The sequence below is a fragment of the Ilyonectria robusta genome (assembly GCF_021365365.1).
Source record: "Ilyonectria robusta strain PMI_751 chromosome Unknown BGZ61scaffold_51, whole genome shotgun sequence".
Taxonomy (NCBI): Eukaryota; Fungi; Ascomycota; class Sordariomycetes; order Hypocreales; family Nectriaceae; genus Ilyonectria; species Ilyonectria robusta.
Window position 1 is genome coordinate 81,334 of NW_025764485.1, and position 17,903 is coordinate 99,236.

The 17,903-nt window shown below is 53.1% G+C and overlaps 5 protein-coding genes across 5 annotated transcripts; 2 read left to right on the forward strand and 3 right to left on the reverse strand.

Annotated features, from left to right (window-relative positions):
• Positions 1-933: 933 nt before the first annotated feature.
• Positions 934-2,600, reverse strand: BGZ61DRAFT_466731 (uncharacterized protein). Its single transcript, XM_046247702.1, has 3 exons — positions 1,939-2,600; positions 1,563-1,840; positions 934-1,497 (listed from the first exon to the last, which is right to left on the reverse strand). The coding sequence occupies exons 1-3, from the start codon at positions 2,122-2,124 to the stop codon at positions 1,311-1,313; spliced, it is 651 nt and encodes a 216-aa protein (XP_046094844.1). The 5' UTR covers positions 2,125-2,600; the 3' UTR covers positions 934-1,310.
• Positions 2,601-3,767: 1,167 nt separating this feature from the next.
• On the reverse strand, positions 3,768-4,867 carry BGZ61DRAFT_540959 (uncharacterized protein; the record flags this gene model as incomplete). Its single annotated transcript, XM_046254978.1, has 3 exons — positions 3,768-4,291; positions 4,375-4,725; positions 4,849-4,867. 3 exons carry the CDS (start codon positions 4,865-4,867, stop codon positions 3,768-3,770), a joined length of 894 nt encoding a protein of 297 aa, XP_046094845.1.
• A 2,138-nt stretch (positions 4,868-7,005) lies between these two features.
• On the forward strand, positions 7,006-8,463 carry BGZ61DRAFT_372358 (G-protein coupled receptor; the record flags this gene model as incomplete). Its single annotated transcript, XM_046242169.1, has 3 exons — positions 7,006-7,265; positions 7,324-7,590; positions 7,647-8,463. 3 exons carry the CDS (start codon positions 7,006-7,008, stop codon positions 8,461-8,463), a joined length of 1,344 nt encoding a protein of 447 aa, XP_046094846.1.
• A 4,834-nt stretch (positions 8,464-13,297) lies between these two features.
• BGZ61DRAFT_540962 (uncharacterized protein) lies at positions 13,298-14,108 on the reverse strand (the record flags this gene model as incomplete). Its single annotated transcript, XM_046254979.1, has 2 exons — positions 13,298-13,995; positions 14,057-14,108. 2 exons carry the CDS (start codon positions 14,106-14,108, stop codon positions 13,298-13,300), a joined length of 750 nt encoding a protein of 249 aa, XP_046094847.1.
• A 1,714-nt stretch (positions 14,109-15,822) lies between these two features.
• BGZ61DRAFT_372408 (uncharacterized protein) lies at positions 15,823-16,208 on the forward strand (the record flags this gene model as incomplete). Its single annotated transcript, XM_046242172.1, has 2 exons — positions 15,823-15,929; positions 15,986-16,208. Coding segments are annotated over 2 exons (330 nt in total), but the record flags the coding sequence as incomplete, so codon positions are not given.
• Between the last annotated feature and the right edge of the window lie 1,695 nt (positions 16,209-17,903).

Sequence of the window (17,903 nt, forward strand, 5' to 3'; positions counted from 1 at the left end):
CCACAATGCCAACGGGTAATGCTAAAATCTACGCAACGCTCAAAGGTGGGGGCTGTGCTAACGTATTCGCGACGCGAAATTGAAGCTTCCCCATCAAAACATTCTCCGTAAAATGCAAACAGACCTCTATCCAGCATATCATCGGCACGAAGGCGCATTGTTTCAAGCTTGTTACCCGTCAGCGGGATGACCAAGCACGGCTGTGACAGTAAGCAACGGGTGGTATCTGTATAGTCTTGTAGACTATAGGGTAGGTACACTTCTAATACCTGTACGATAGACGTGACCGTCACACAAGCCATAAGGAAACACGGCTCAGGGGGGTCCCGCCGAAGGCTCCACTGTAAGGCTTAGGGCTTTGATGGTAAACTCAACGCCCGACGGTAACATCCAGAAAGATTGTCGACTCTGTAGAGCAAGACTCGAAAAGTCGCGCGTCTACGATGCCCTACTGTACCTGTCCCGCCTTGCATTTTTACCAAAATCAACACAAATAGGCCCGCGTGTAAGTTTCTGTCCCCGAGTGAATCATGCTTCTTGTCAAGATGGGCATTTCTCACCCCATGCAACGGAGCACATGTGGCGCACTGACACGAGGGCGGACGAGTTCTGGCTGGTCTCGCAGGCGGTCAAGGCGACGGGCATCTCGGCTCAGTGGCACTGGATCTGTGCGTGTGATATGGCGAGTGATTGTAGGACGGATGAGAATCTGAAGTGTTGAGAAATGAGACACCACATCCAACGCTGTAAACTCCTAGTTCACGCGACCTGTTCCCCCCTCACAGAGCCGTCCACGCTTTGTCTTAAAGGGGAAAAGAGTACAGATGAGAACTAGTTGCGGGCCGCTTTGACCTGTGCGAAGAGGCAGAAAGCGGAGGCTGAAGCGCGGCGGAATGAAAGTTCACGCTATAACTTATTGTTGAAATGAGAAGATTCAAGTTGCTTAATTCATGCTAAATGAACAGTAGGAGAACTCCTATTTATGTACAGGCACGATCTCTGTGGAATATTCCACCTTCTTCCACACCTTGCCACCGACTTGGTCGCCTCACACTTGTGATTTCCAACAGAGTCTATGATCTACTCAGGATGCCGGAACCGGATAGATGACATTAAGCCAAGGCTCCGGATCCGTCGGATCAACAGTACGACCGAAACCGGCCTGTAAGGATAAATAGTACGCGTAGCCCTCGAAGAAGAGAGAGGAGGGCAAGCGATCCAGTCAATTGAAGCATCTGTTCTATCCATCCACATTCTGCGTAGCTGAGGCCACTCACTACTTTTTTTTTGACACAATCAGATGCAAAGGATCACATTGCCCTTTCGTCGCCGTCCCCGAGTGCTCGGTACATCCTACGGAAAGGGGCTTCAATCGCCAATGCGAAGCCGGATCGATGCTCGGGCCTTGAAAGCTCAAAGGCTTCCTGTATAATTTCTGGTGTGAACGAACAGAGTCTAAGCCCCCATACAAGGCATAGTTGAACGAAAGAGAGTATTATGCGAGACAGTCAGTATCGACACTGCAAGCGTGTAACGTGCAGAATTCTAGTCCGAGGTCTTACAAGGTCAAGGCCGAAAGCAATATGCAGAGCCACGACATTGAATTGTCGTTCGGGGCGAAGCATTTGACTTGATCGGGGTTGCACTTGTGCCCAGGCCAAGTGGGTGCATTCCTATGGTCCTTGGTGAAGACAACCATGGCAGACCCTGCGGCGACAGCAGCAGCCCAGGCGATGGACATTACGGCCATGGCTATCATGTACAGTCTGGACGCACTCGGGTCCGTTCGCGACACTGGTCGTGTCATTGGGTACCACAGCACCACGGCGTGGAGGGTCGCCTTCGAAAAGCGCCAAAATGATTAGCCCAGTAGCAGCAGAGCAGGCAAACAAGAGTCGGAGTATAAGGAAGAGCCATGAATCTGGCAGAGGAACCTACGCATGCGACGAGAAAAGACGCCGGAGGCTTGATCTTGGGGATGGTCGCGCCTTGTACCGTGAAGGCGGAAAATCCCAGGATCATGACGGCGAACATCCAGCGCATGACTCCGAAGGCGGTGGCGAACCCATGGATCCTGGTGATGGGGTTCCTCATTTCTGGCGTGTCCCAGGCTCCAGCCATCATGTGATTTTATGCTGGTGCTTTCCCGAAGCGCCGTGGTTTGATGCTGCCGGCCGTGAGAAGATGGTTTTTGAGATCTGAAATGGAAGAGAAGAGATTGCACGGGTACTCGTCCATGATGAAGATCGTCGGCAAATACAGCCTGGTATTCAGCCCCGTCCCCACGACCAGGCAGTAATTTTACATGTTGGTATTGACACGAATACGGAGGATCTGCAATTCACCCTCAAATGGTCCAGCACAGGCGCATAATCAGGCCCCACGACGACCAGCTTGGATATGACAGGGCCAACAGTCACATATGGGTCCGACCGATAGGGCATTCAAAACAATGAGGCTTACATAGTACAAACGTTTGCGCGGACCCTGACGTGGGTTTCCATCTGCTGCGTAGACGCTGGACCCGAACCCCACTGTACTGCATTTCTCTATTTGCGAGATCATGGCAAGCTTGAGAAACGGATTTGTATAATAGCAACTAGTGCCCTATTGGTTGTAAACCACCGGGCGAAATAAATTGTGTGTGCAGATTACTGCATCTCGAACTGGAAGCCCAAGTAAATTAATTATTGGCGAGCAGCCAAGTCTCGCTTGGGGCCGCACATTGACTGGATTTGGAGCCGCGAGTGAGACCCGCAGCACCCCTTATTTACTTATTGCAGGGGTCTTACCCCTATTTCTAGACGCAATCAACAACATCAAGTCACAGAACAGAGCGGCCGACAAAAAGAACGAAATTGTCTCGAGACTGGTTGGCAGTCACCTGCTCACATCCGCCAATGGTTGCTCCCAAAATCATCTCAGAATAGCCTGGCAGCGCTCGGTGGATCATGTTCCAACTTTTCCTGCCGGCAACAGTTTCGGATGATGATGCAAGAAATGTCACCACCTCGATGTACTCTTGAAGATCGAACAGCTCTCCACCAACCACCACGCACCACCCTCGCATTTCGCTGTCCCTGGATGATCCTATTGGCCTCACTAGCTGCTCCGAGCTACAGGGATCGATCCTTTTTTCAGCTGCTACGCCTCCCCGCACCGAATTCCCGCACGGACGTTGCTGCCTGAGGCCGCTTCCCAAGAATTTGCTTCACAACCAACACTTCCCGCCAACAGCGTCAGCCGTCTTCCTGTCCCTTGGCTTGCAATCGTACACAAGCACGCGCCGACCCGAACGGCCGCACACCTGCGGCGCTAAATCGTCGAGGTCTGCGGACCTCCCGGTGTCTTGACGGTGGCTGCAGTTGACCGTTATTAGGGGATCAAGTCCAGGACAGCAAGGTGCACAGGCGAAACCCCAAACACCATCTCGTCGCCTCCCAAAGCGAAGTGAGCCTGCGCCAAAGCAACGTTCGTTGTGCTCGCCTCTAGGGACACCGACACATCCCCAACCCTTCTCTCCGAACCCTACTTTGGAGCCCAGCTGTTGGTGGGCATGGGAAGCGCAACCAGCTCGCCTCGGCGCGTGGTCAGCCCGGAAGCCCACCCCAACTGCCTGTCCTGCTTGCCGCTGCTTGTTCGCATGGCATGAAGGTGCGAAGATCCGGTCTGGCGTTCCCGCGCGATTTTGGGCGATTGTAGGGATACCGGAAAGTGGAAAGAACGGACAAGGGATGCGAAGAAGTCGCGGAAAGAAAAAAAGTCGTTCAACTTCGCGTCGCGCGCGTGGCTCTCCCATTGGGCGTTGTCGCCACTCTTCTTGACTTCGTTGCACTGGTGGTGGAAGTGGATCTTCGGGCTCCCTTGGTGTCGGTCTTTGGCCCAGCCTTTCTCTTGGCGGTCTGCCCAGCTCCCGCCGCGGCGACGGCCTCGTCGCGTCCGCCAACGCGCTCCCAGTAATCATCAACGTGCTCTTGCGCATACTCACTAACGGCGGCCTCGGGCTCCCACGACCGCTGCTGGGAGCCGACCCAGGCGACATCGAGGAGGACGTCGCCGCTGCTTGGGACGAGGCGGTGGCCCTCGACGTGGAGGACATGCCACAGGTCTTCGTCGACAACAGCGCTCTTGCGCTCGCCCTTGACGGTGCGCCAATATTTGAAGAGAATGGTGCGGGCGTCTTCTTGAACGTTGGCTTCAGGTTCCCAGGTAAATTCGTCGGCGGGGTTCTCTGCCTTCCAGGAGATGCGCAGCTCAAGGATAGTATGGTCCTCGGCGGATTGGCGGTGTTCTAGGATTTTGTCGATTCGAAGATTTCAGAATCGTCTGCCTCGATGGTTTCGTTGGCGTGAAGTTCCGGTTTGGCAGTAACACCCTCTTCGGCATCCTTTTGTTCGGGAGCAGAGGGAGCAGAGGCCGTCGCTTTACCATTTTCCGCGGAAGGAGCTGCTGCTGTGAAGTCTACAGGTTCCTCTAGCGACACGGGAGGACACACGATGGGAGCAAGACATGTAAGCGCCCCGTCATGGGCATCGGCTTCTTTCACAGAATCCTGGAGTTGGTTCTCCCACTGGGCGACGGAATCATCCCCGGGCTCTTTGGCATGTTCCTCCTTTTCTGCCTCAACCGTCGTCGCGTCGCTCTCGATGGAGATTTCTCCTTCAACTTCCTCGATTGACCTCTTGCGACCGACGGCGGGAGTGGAGTTTTCGGGCGCGGCCCCTCCTTTTGTCCGCGAAAGACGCCAATTAGTCTGCCAAATCCCCCGATAAGAGAGTGGCCCCGTGTACTCGCCGTCGCAGGAGTAGCAGCGACGGATGCAGCAACTGTGGTCTGCACCTCAGTCACTGATTCTCCCGCCGGACATGATGACTGGCCAAGAGCGCCAGCGTCAATAGAGGGTAACCGGCCAGCCTTTTTTGCTTGCTGCTGGAGGCGTAGCGAAGTCAGCCCAGTGGATGGCACGGCAACGCTTGCAGAGATCGATGGTAGCCTCCGTGGAACGATCCAGCAGTGGCCGCTTCCTTGCCAATGCTGAACCTTCGTCCGCAGCCCCCCTCCGTTTCTGAACGTTGCGTGGAGAGTCAGGGCCCTCCATCGGGCGAAGGCAGGCATACAGTGACTGGCTGGGCCTTGTGGTGTTTGACAATGCTGTCTGATAATAAGCTTATTATGGAGGGTACTACTTTGAGAAGTTTTCTGGAATATGCTGGTGAGCTCAGGGACGTTGGATGATTCCCACAAGTTCGATGTTGACGCCTTCTGCTGCAATCAAATAAAAAGGCTGGGCCGAACTGCTTGCTGGCGGGCAGGTCAGGCCCAGGAAGGACAGCCACATCCCTATCGTCTCGCCACTTTCGCTGAAAGTTCTTTGTACGCGTCGCCATTGGCCCATGACCCCTGTGATGCCCCGCATTTCACTTTCACCGGAAAGACGCTTCCCCATACCGCACGCTGATCAAATTTTCTTGTCAAAGTGGGATTCTGGCTCGTTGATTGGCTGGCTCCCTTGTATCTTATGAATTCCCTTTACACCTTACAGATGTACACGAACTTGGGCATGGCAAGTTATGCCTATGTAACCCATTAATCAATTTAAGTTTAAGCTATTTAAACGAAGTTAACGCGTCGACGCGCCTAAAACGCGTCCCCTAAACCCGCCAGCGCCTGGCCACCCGTGTCTAGCGTGGCAGTGTGCCCCAGGTTTCTCATTTTCAGCAGCCCCACCGGCCAGGGTTGGTTCACCGTCGGCAACGGAGAGAGTTGGCATCGTACAGGGTGCGGATGGGGCCTTGGAGATGAGTGTTTGATGCGACGGTGATTGAGTGGGGTTTGTCTGGTCGCCGTCTTGGTGGTGGTGTTGAATCTGTAGCTGGTAAGGACGAGGAAGAGGACGACGACGACGCCGACGACGACGACTGTAAGGAAGCCGGCAAAAGCGTGATATCAGGTACCTGCATCAGATGTCTGGCGACCAAACACCAAAGGCGAGGTGGTAGATAGTTACCTTTCTCCCCTTCGACACCATTGCACCATTGTGTCAGTCCAGACCACGCTCGCATCGTCCACACCATCAGCTATGGCTTCCATGCCTCTCCCATGCGCACAACCCCAGGTGCCTGGTACGCATTTCGGCGTTGACTACCCGAATCTGTTAGTCCCTGGCCCGAAAAGAGACTCAACACCGAACGTCATCACATGGGCCCTCCGGGATTGTATGTGGGAGACTCCCACCCCGAGTGATCGACGACGGCCTCCAACCCCCCTCACCGGTCAGAGCCAGCGGCGAGGACGCCTCTGCTCCAGTTGTGCTCGCTCTGTGGCCGAGTGAAGGCGTCTTTAAGCTTAAGTCCTTCCTCTTCTCATCGTGGTCAAAAGGCCAAGCAATGGGGTGGCGCAGCCTCCTGGAGCAGAAAATATGGGTAAGGCAGGCTTGCCTCGTCTTCCTTGCTAATAAGGTATTTGCCGGCGGCGCCCCTTCTTGTTCAGGAGGCTCTTGACTTCTTGCCTAAGAGTTTGAAGCTTCCTCCCTCATCACCTCCTACCTAGTGTGACAAAGGCAGCGTGTGTGACATGCAGTTAGGTAGCGTCTGATTGATTGCTTTCTTGAATGCCCACCGCGCGGTGGCCCAGTGCCATTTGGGCCTCTGCCCACTGCGAGCTGTTCTACTAGCTCTCAATAAGCCAGGCCATTAGTTATACTTTTAGGGTGTGGTCTTGCGCTGATCCCAATGTCGTTGTTTTGAATAACTCTCCACGCGGTTGCTGAAAGTCTATATTTTTCGGCGTATTCCCCGTGCCCTCACCTGACCTCCGCGCGCGAGTGCGTCACATACCACAGCATCATTGAGCACGGGGTCTCCATATACGCCCGGCTCTTCAGTGTTCTGGTCGCTTTGGCACTCCTGTGCACTGTCGAGAAGGCTGGGCGGCCGGACTCTCTTGGCAGATAACAATTCTCAACATCGACGACCTTGTGCCACGTATCTCAGGCGACCTGACAAGATGACGAAATCACTCTCCTTGAATCAGCTGGACGCAATCAGCACCATTGAGCGCACATGTTCTGTCCTCTCTCTGCTGGCATCCGTCTTCACCATCTCGACGTTCTGTCTATCAAAGTCTTTCCACAAGCCCATCAACCGACTGGTCTTTTACGCCTCCTTCGGTAACATGTTGACCAACGTCGGAACAATGATGTCGCGCACATACATCAATTCAATCAACTCGGCTGGCTGCCAATTGCAAGCATTTATAATACAGATGTACGTAAGGTTGCCTGCCCCTCCGAACAGTCGGCATTGTCCCTAATACATTACTCAGGTTCATGCCGGCAGACGCCTTCTGGACGCTGGCCATGGCTATCAACGTCTACCTCACCTTCTACTTCAAGTTTGATGCGAAACGACTCCGGGGGATGGAGATTCCGTACTTGTGCTGCTGCTACGGCATCCCTCTCGTTCCCGCATTTGTCTTCATCTTTGTCAAAAACCACGCGGGCCAGCGAGCCTACGGAAATGCCGTGTTGTGGTGTTGGATTGCCCCTGAATGGAGCGTCTGGCGTATCGCCGGCTTCTACGGCCCCATCTGGTGAGCACCTTTGTGGCCAGATGTATGGTGACGCACACACTAAAGTAGTATCTCAGGGTTATCATGGTCATTATCTTCTTCATCTACATTCGCGCTGGCCGCACCATCTACGAGAAGCGCAAACAGCTTCATGACTTTAGCACATCGGACCCCGACCCTTTGTCTGTCAACGGAGAAGCTACGGGTAGCCTTAAGACGACCGAAGTGAGCGTGACAACAGAAGTTGTGGGTGAATCTCGATCCATCCATCTACAGCCCATGGCCCGCCGAGGTTCCGGTGCGCCTCCCCAGGGTCAACATGACACTGAAGCGTATACTGTCATCATCTCGGCACATTCGTACGCCTATAGCCAGGCACAAGACGACGCCATCCGGCTTACGCGGCAGGCACCCGGCAGTGACGCGACATCTCGACGGGGCCCTACCACTGCTCGTCGGCGCAACTACGACGTGAACAATGCGGCCTGGGGATACACGAAGTGCGCCATCCTCTTCTTCACTGCGCTTCTCATCACATGGCTCCCGTCCAGCGCCAACCGAGTGTACTCGTTCGTCCACTCTGGGAGCACCTACGCGCCGCTAGAGTACATGAGCGCCTTCGTTCTTCCCCTCCAAGGCTTCTGGAACACTGCCATCTACATCGTCACTTCCTGGGGAGCCTGCAAGAACCTGATGAATGATCTTCGGAACGGCAGACGGCCGGATGTGGCGGAACTGACAGAGGGTATGCGGCCGCAAGACGGCCAGCAGCGCACCTCGCACCGCCTCCCGTTCAGATCCCCGCTTAGACCCTCGAAGAGCTACGAGACGGAGAGCATGACGGAGCTCGCTCACAACGGCGATCACTCCGATGACGAGAGGCGGAAGTCCTGAAAGACTATGGATACGATGTTGGGTAATGGGGTCAGAGGTTGTTGAGACCGCATGACTAAGAAGATCCGATCTGCTGGTGGCTGGGATGTGGATATTACATAGCTGGGCTCAGCTGTGCTTCTCACAGGAGACACAACTTAGACCTTAATATATGCAACCCTTTAACTTTATCAGGCCTTCAAGCAGCAGCTCGAGCTCGGCCACAGCGCCTACAACCTCATTAACCCAGAGTTAGGCTTCATTGGCTTTGTCGGGCTGCACTACGTCCTCCCCGGCAGCCGTGCGGGCGTCGAGGAGTTCGTATGAGGAGGCAGAAAACCGAGCTGAGACAGGGCAACACTTTACCACTGGGATGAAATTGCTGCCTGCAGAGAATATTGTGCTGGAGGTGAAGGCTTGAAGATATTGTGAGGGAACGATCATGTGACTTTCATACTTTATGAATAGTCACTTTATGAATATTGTATAAATAGCTTTAAGTCAGAGCTTTCCTTAGGAATCTCTTTCTCTCCTTGTAAACAATCATTTTGCCCAAGTCGCACTCGACCTCGTTCGTGCTCTTGTCCCGTCACAGATATTGGGTGGGGTTCTATGTCCTCGGACGCTCGAGTCGTATATGTTGATATGACAAAAGACCAAAGGGGATTTCCATGTGCAGCGAGACCGACGGGGGAACTTGGCCTTCGTCGCCGGTCTTCTCGGTCACTGCCGACTAGAAATCTAATCATTATCCACACATAAAATTCCCTTCTGGGGACTCGAAACCTCGGCTTAAGTGTCTACCCGCTTGAGGGCTGTACTCGCCTAGGATCGCCGTGTCAGAGGCCAGCGAATGCAGCTCGCCGGATGGCGAGCTATCCAGGACCCTGCGCGATGATAGCCGTTCTACCAAGGCAACGGTGGTGCTGAATGTGCCGACGGCATTATGGTGATGGTCGTGCCGTCGGGCCTGGTATTGTTGCTGGTGTTGACGGTATGATGTACGTCTTTTACTCTGCTGGATCTTCCAGTCCTTCATGAACATGCATCGCACTGAGACGATGCATCCTGTCAAGTTGAGCCTCATGCACCACCGCTAACTACATGCACTCCCTTGTACCAGGGTGCGTAATCAACCAATTCAACTCAACTGGTACCTCCTCGCAGTTGGATTGACATCCGGCCAAGTATATTTCAGTTGGATTGACGTTGGACGAGGCTGCTCTCAGTTGGATTGCAGTTGGTTGTTTGGGACTAACGGATATCTCCGATCTTCACGCCTTAACGCCGATCCCACTCATCACTGCCATGAGGGTAGGACAATACCCTCCCCTGCTCCATGACCGCATACTCTGCGCCATCCCAATAGTGTGTCGATCAAGACGAGTTCGTAAAGGTGATACCATCTTTCCCGCGCTACTGAACGACCTTTCAGTCTCTGCTGACATTGTAGGGATAGACAGCAAGTCAGAGGCCATTCGAGAGAGGTTCGGATACTCCATTTCGTGCTCCTTCCACCAAGAAAGAGGGCTGAATTGGTATTTGTCGTCGGCGGGGGTAAAAGTCTGGATATAACGTTCGTACTCGTCAAGCGCTGGGCGCCGTTGCGAAGGATATCCCGCTCTGTCCTCTGGATGCGCCCTTTTGCGTTTGCCGAGCGACTGTGCCAGGAACGCGTCATATCCAGAGAGCGCCCTTCGGCTGCTCGCTGTCGACATCATCGCTAAGCCAGGAACCACGCGAGTAGCATACTCCTCCTTCCACATCTTCTTAAGTCTTGTCGGGTAATCTTCTTCCCACTGCGTCGCATCCGCATGTCCTTCCCAGTGGTATTGCAGCGCCGGCCACCCAAAGCAAGGGTGAAGCACTATAGTACCGATATACGCAACAGGCCAGAGTTTATTGTAATACTCTTTAAGCTTCATCCACGCAAGGTTGATATGGGTAGCAACCATATCAGCGCTGTCCTCTCCCAAGCCCTCAAGGAGGTCATGATTCTGCTTGAGCTCCTCTAAATGCGTTAAGAGATACTTAAAGGAGGGGAAATACTCCCAAAAGGAGCCGGTGGTAACATAGTCATCCTCGCTAGTCTTCGGGTTGCCTTGTAGACGAACGGAGATCTCATCAAACGGCCGCAAGACTTGAATGAAAACCTCAACCACATCCCAGTCCTCTTCTGACAGCTTGTCGTCAATTATAGAAGGCTTCGTTGACTTTCTCTTGCTCCTTCCCCACGCCCTTTCTGCCTTGTCGACAATCCGATTGAAGTATCTACGGAGAAGCAGAGCGCGGACCATCATACGGTGGCGAGAGTTCCAGCGGGTCTCGTTGTCAGCGATAGGTCTGAGCGGCACTCGCTTCTTCCTAGTCTCAGGATCGACGAGTTCAAGGACACCGCATTTGAGATCTTCTTCTTGCCACTTCAAGAGGCACTCTAGGTGTTGTGGCGAGTTCAAGACAGCGGCGTTGAGATTGTGAAGTCGACCAATTGGGCCCCTCCTCCGCCATTGCATAAGCTTATCGGCCGGTAGAGAGTCAAAATCGTATTCGGAGTCCAGTTCGCTGCTGCTTGTATGCTCCATTGCGTCCGCCGCCTTGCCGAATATCAGCTGCTTGACAGCGAGGTTAATGACGTGGCCCAGACAGCGGAGACGGTGTTCGTCTGGATCAAACTCGAATTCGTTGCCGAGAGCCACCATTGCCGTGTCGTTATTGCTGGCATTATCAAGGACCATATACCCAAGCCGGTCGCTTCCAAGATCCCACTCTGCCAAGACGTCAGCCACTTCGTTGGCTAAGTTATCGCTAGTATGGAGTCCGGATACAGCTGGAAGGGCGAGAAGCAGTTTCCGGTGCTGTCATTGTTCGTCAACAAAGAAGCAGTTGACTCTAAGCAACGAGAGCTGATTGCGAGACGTCCAGCCATCAAATGTGATGTGAATCTTGCCACGAGCAGTTTTTAGATGTTCCGTTACAGCTCCTTTCGCCCCATTGTAGATCGATCGCAGTCGAGATCGAAGGACCGCGGAAGATGGTATCTTGTCTTTGTACATCGGGTTGACAAACTCAATGAGGCGGCGGAGACGCTCACTCTCGATTAGTCGAAAAGGGAGATTATCGTGTGTTATCCAGTCGACGAGAAGCTCTTCGAATGCGCCGAGTTTGAGCCTCCCAAGAATGGTAGAAAAGATACGCTGGTCGGCTGGGGCTGCGGTCACTCCAAAGTGTTCTGTCAGAGTCTTAGTGCGGCTGGGCGGCGTCACGTCTTTCCTTCCTGGGTCCTGCAAGATTAAGTTGGAGTAAAAGAATGAGGAGCTGCTTATTGCTTACCTTGATCCCATGAATATCTCGCAGGTGCTTGATAATATTGGCACTGCCGTTAGATTCGTACGAGAAGTGCGAAACCGTCCGGCACCTCTTCCTCACGCACAGACGGCATACCCATCGAAGCTTCTTGCTGTTGCTCTTGAGCCTCATACGGAACCCTTTCACCCACCACCAGGCAACCTTTGCGCCATTAGTCCTCGGAGGCGTGCCTGCCCGAAGCTCGTCGTTGAAGAGCTCGAACGGGAACGTGGCTATCTCGCCAGGCGTAGGATTCTCATCCAGGTTAAATATCTTCCTCGGTGGGGTCTGCGGGTTGAACCTGACAAGAATGAGGACTGAGTAGAGAGCCTCGACGGGCAGGGAGACGAATGTAGGGTCAAGGACACCCCAGATCCTGCTTGGCCCAAGAAAATGTCCTGGGAATCGATATCCATCGTGTTGGCTTGGGAAGCTAGACTGCTGGAGGGGGATGACATTCAAGAGACGGCCGACGATTCCCAAAGCTCCGATTGCGGCGACAGGGACGAGAGGGAAGAGGTTGGCCATGGCATGACCAAGGCCCAGGCTTCGAAATCGATCGTATAGATCGATTCCGAGCCCTGATCGATCGATTTATATCGATCGTCACCTTCAATCGATCGATATCGATCGAGCGGCCGTCTCAGTCGATCGATATCGATCGATCAAATCGATCAGACAGAGCCTCACGTGACGAGGCAACGAAGCTGCAGAATCCTAAAAAGGAAGGTGGTGGGGCGCCTTCCTCCTCAGAAAGCACTCAACAGCAGCGTCTCTCCACCAATCGCGCCTGCCAGGGGTGCTTTGTGGGACATGCGATGTGTTGCGATCCACACAGAGGCACAATCCAGGGCAGCCTACCCTGCACCTCACCGATTTATATACGGTCCACCCGATCGACGATCAAATCGATCGATCAGGACTTGTAATCGATCGATATCGATCGACTGGCAGCTCTGATCGATCGATTTCGAAGCCTGCCAAGGCCCCGACGAAGACGAAGACGAGGATGCGCTGCCACCCGTGAATGGACGGCATACCCTCTCTGGGAGGGATTCCATGCGCTGCCGGTCCACCACTTCCATTGGAGTGAACATTCGGTGCCGTCAGGCTCGAACAGCAACACAATCCCCTAATGGTCCGAAGCCTCCGAGTCTCTCCGTCTCTCCATCCCACCACTTGCGATATAGAGTGTTGTCCTGGCCGACTGTGAAGATCTCTAGCTCACCTGGCCCCCTCGAAGCCAGAACTGGTTTCCCGATGCTCCATCCACCCTCTACTATCCAGTCACCTCTCCATAGTTCGCCATCAATCAACTTTCCAAGGTACGTTTTGATGATAAAGGTACTCCTCAGAAACTCATGTTTCTAAGGACCGTTACTAACTTGGAACCCGTGAACTATCTGACTATGAGAGTTCAGAAAGAAGAAGTCGATTCGATTGTCGCGGGAGACTGCGCTGAGATGCTGGGCTGCTGTCTAGGAAGCCATACTTTGCTGGGAATGTCGGCCTAATGATCAGAGTAAAACCTCGGAAGGAAAGCAACGTTAGAGCGAGGCGCGTAAGAGGTGCGAGCGTATGAGGTTTGGTCTGAGAAGCCAGATACGCCCGAGTAGGTCGAGTCTTGACGGTCGCTAAGGACGAAAAAGTGTTGGTCGTCGTTTCCTTGGCCTTGGTTGCCCTCGGCGTGATGCATGGGGATCGGCGGGACGGGAGGAACAAGGACATTTGGTGACGTCGGAGTCGCTCGGTTTGTAACGCCGGGGATGTAGGCGATTTGGATAATATTGGAGGCTCGAGTAAGGACCGTGGGAGCGATAGAGTGAACGGTATGTGTCGATGGGGGACGAGTTCCCCTCACGGCATGCTTCTCGGAGCCTTGCACAGGATCCACGTCTTCGACGTTGATAGATGTGGGAGTCTGTGACCTCTTAGGCTTGATACAGAACCTCCAGACTAGATATGTAGCGACGGCAATCATAACGATGCCACCGACGACACAGCCAACGATGCCGCCAATGTTTAGGCCGCCGCCGCCTTTGTCAGATTCGGCCTCTTCATCCTTCATGCAGACGGATGTAGCACATTGGGTGCAGTCGAGGGGAATGGTAAATTGGCAGCTCTCGCCATCTGAGCACTTAGGACATTGGAGCTCGGTGCTATCGTCACACTTGATGCAGTCGTTACCTCGAGAGACGAGCTGAAGTACTGTGGACAGTCATCAGCGGCTGTCGATAGGCATGAGGATAAGGCGACCGTAGTCACTTACCATGGCTTAACTCATCCAAGTCTCTAGCAACGAGGTATCGAGATCCGTCCATGTTGATGTCCCAACAGTGAGAGGCCGACAAGAAATTGAGATAATATCGACGCTCGAAGTTTGGCAAGTGTCGATCACTTGGGCTGACAAGCCAAGCTTAAGTTGGGTGGGGTATCAGCGCAGGCTTGGCAATGGCTGGATTTCAACAGCGATTTGCGATAGAATCCGACAGGTGAGAAAGAAAAACGAGAAATTGAATGGTTCGTCGAACAAAGATGAGAGAATAGACTTGACTAGAGCTGGATTTTGGTTAGATCCGAATGTCCGCTGCTTCGCTGGGTGGGGTAAATTGGTCTGCTTTTTGGAGTCAGTTGCCTTTTCTTTAAATGAACTCTAGATGGCCTTTCACATGCTCTTGGCAACTCATATCCAATATCAGTAACATTTCAAATGTACCTACTATGCTGATTACCGCCCGTATTTCGACAAAATATGTCCAAACGCGTCCGCGCACACGTCCCTGTCCCAATCATTCTCGTTGGTTTTTTTGTACGTTGGAGGGTCTTGCCAGCCTTTCGTCAAAATACACGCTTTTCACCCGTGCATGCTTGTAGGGTGAAATGCGGCCTCCATTTCGTATGGACATGGTTGACACTTCATTTTTCAGCCACGGGCAGCCCCGGGTTGCACTGCGGTGTCAGATGACATTCCTTTGGTACGGCATTTACCGCGAGAATCAATAGCGCAAACGCCACGCGTGTGGCTAGGGAGAGTAATCTACCTAACCCGACCGACTTGACCGGCTTGTCAAAGCATAGTCTGTGAAACTCGACCAATGAACGCCGGGTTAGTGGTTCGGACAGCGACATCGGCAAGCGGAACGTTGGATTGTTGGCAACTACCCGTTGGCATTGTGGGGCTGCAAGCCAAGTAAAGAGGAGAATTGAACAGCCATTACCCTGGCTGTTAGCCGTGGCCACGACGCGACCAACAAGATGGGCCAAGGCTTGCGTCACGCACGCCGACCGCTGGAACCGCCATTGGAAGCCCGTCCGCAGCACTCAGACCATTTTCACATGACAACTCCCGAATATCAAAGAAAGGAGACGGACGGCCAGTTGTAGTGGCGGTGAGCCATGGCCACGATGCAACCAATCAAGGTAATCTAAGGGCTTGATATTAAGCTTTCAACGCCTTGTTTTGTTACTTTGCCACCACGTGTGGGGAGAGTAGGGCGGGTGCACACTCACGTGTCGGCGATGGAGACGTCTGCTCGGCGTCATGGCAATGTCAGCTCTAGGGTGCCATTGGCCTATCGACGCTACGACTAGGCCTGCTGAGGAACTGGGAAATGTCAGTACTGCCGACGGCATCTGCCCGAAGCTCACAGAAAACATAAAGCGGGGCGCTGCGGAATTCTCAATCGCCTTTCACGTTACATAACGGAAATGCCAAGACAAGTCCAGATTCAATGGACCATGGAGACATCAATAATTGGACCGTCAACATGAGCACTAACACCACTGCTTCGGACGAGGGAGTCTCACCTGCACAGCTGGCATATCTTTCGCTGCTCATCTTGTTCGGCGCTGAGTTCGTCATAGCTCTAATAGTATTCTTTCCTTGGTCTGTTTCTCCTCGCACGCCAATGGGCTCACTCGTTTTTTCCCCATTCGACAATTAACAGAGGCCACAGGTATTTATTAAGGCGACTGGAACGCGAACGAGTGGGCGTCCATCCGGAGGATCTAGATGCTGCCAGGGGTCTCTTCTCAGTTGAAAACTTAGACCAAACAATTCCAACCCGGACCTACAAGAAATGGAAAGCCGAAACGAAAGACGCGGGGAGCTCCGCTGAACGGTCCAGCACCTTTCACACCTGGTAAGGACTTCCAAAAACTCGGCCCACCAGTGTTTAGGCTCTAACTCCACACCTAGCGTCATTTGCTTGCAGACGTTGCAGGAAAGGGACACGGTCCGTCACTTGCCGTGCGGCCACATCTTCCATTCAAATTGTATCACGAAATGGTTCCTGAAACAGCACGACACTTGTCCGGTTTGCAAACTTTGCTACATGCCGCGCACAGCCAGCAGCTCGAGGGAATCGTCTGTAGCCGAAAGACGCGATCCATCTAGGGTCAGAGAATCCAGAGTCCCATAACCGGGCTCCGTCCATTACAGAGAGGATCAGCTCCCCGCCCCTCACTGCCAAGCATACAAAAATGCAAATAACCAACATGCACATACTAACAAACAAGCAGGCAAACAAGCAGCAAGAAAACAATGAAGGTGCTGGGCTAAAATGTACTTAATGTGCTCAGTCTGGCGTTCCCAGCGATTTCCCTTTCCTCATCCAACTTAACAATTGACAAGCATTGGCAGCATCAAAGCCATTCGGCAATACTTTTTGGCAATAAATTACACCAATCAGGGGGCTAGAGAGGGAAACAATGGAGAAACATATCACCATGATCTTCCAGTAGTCTCCTAAGCTCAGCCTGCATCAATTTTATAGCATAATGAAAGGTTCCGACATTCCTTCCCGGAAACAACTGCATGCACTCCCCCCTGCCCCTCCACTTAGAGACCATCTTCCGCGGCCTTAAATTTAATTAGGGCATATAAAAGACCCAATGTCAAACAGGCTCTAGGTAGACATCTACAGCCGCTGCCAATACCCTAGCATCTCTCCCGTCTCTTAAGCTTTGTGGAGTAATGCACTTATATCCACCCCATGGACGGTCCTGGATAAGCCATGATGAACAGCCTCCTGCTACTCTGTACGATAGAGGGTATTTGCCTTGGTGGGCTATACACCCGCCATGTCTGGGATCGGCAATGAGGAGAAGGGAGTGTCAGCAGTCATTTCAATACTTCATACTAAGCGCCGCCGCCAGGCTTTGGCTATTAATACCCCTAACTACTGCACACTACGTAAATGCAAGCGCCGTATTTACGGCTATCACGCTCGACCGGAAAGCGAAGTCAGGAGGGTCTAGACGTTGCTTCTCCTCCTGAAGTACCAGGGGCCACACGTCACCCCCGGCCCGGGATAGGCTGGTCAGGCTGGAAGCTGGGTCAGTCACCAGAAGCCTCGTTCGGGAACAACACCGACGCGAAGAAGAGCAATGTCGACGCGAAGAAGAGCAATGTCGACGCGAAGAGGCTGAAGAACGTGCCAGCGCATCACAACCATTGATACTCCACCAATATCTTGAAACATGCTATTCACTCAGCCTTGCTATCAAGGTAGTAACCGACCGTTCCCTGACGACACATGGGGACATGACGAACCAGACCGGCCGATTTTATCCTCGACGAATCATCCCTTAGACCACTTTCGCAACGAAATAAGAAGTCTATGATCAGCTCTCCTTCAGTCCCTCGTTTTCTTCCCGAGCCGCCTTTCCATCCCGGCACCAGCTAGATTATGTGAGGTCCCTGCTTCTAGTTAGCAGCGAGCTTTGACTCCGGAATTGCCAGCGGCATGTTGTGGAAAACGCGGTTTAGAAGCTGGTGGACGAGACGTATAACGATCCGTTGCTGAGGAGCCGCCTCGACCTCTATGGAACGGTGACATTCGAAAGCCACACGAACCTCGGTAACGACGATGAGTCACTCTCTGAGTCAATGGATTATATGTCTATGGGGCACCAGTGGCAGTGGAACAACGCCACAATTCCCCAGACCACCCAACCAAACAACTCGACGTCGAAAGGCACCGAGGAAAGGCAATCGAGCAGATCATTTCTGCATATATCGTATCTCCGACGATCGAAATGTCCCAACGGTCGCGATCGAGTACAAGCCACCGCAAAAGTTGAGCCAGGACGAGATCATCACAGGCAGGGTTGAA

Bases quoted from the DNA above. Each gene is read 5' to 3' on its own strand.
- BGZ61DRAFT_466731 (XM_046247702.1), bottom strand. From the start codon at position 2,124: ATGATGGCTGGAGCCTGGGACACGCCAGAAATGAGGAACCCCATCACC. The intron at 1,841-1,938 runs GTAGGTTCCTCT...CGCTTTTCGAAG, and splicing joins CGTCTTTTCTCGTCGCATGC to GCGACCCTCCACGCCGTGGT. The intron at 1,498-1,562 runs GTAAGACCTCGG...ACTGTCTCGCAT, and splicing joins TTGCTTTCGGCCTTGACCTT to AATACTCTCTTTCGTTCAAC.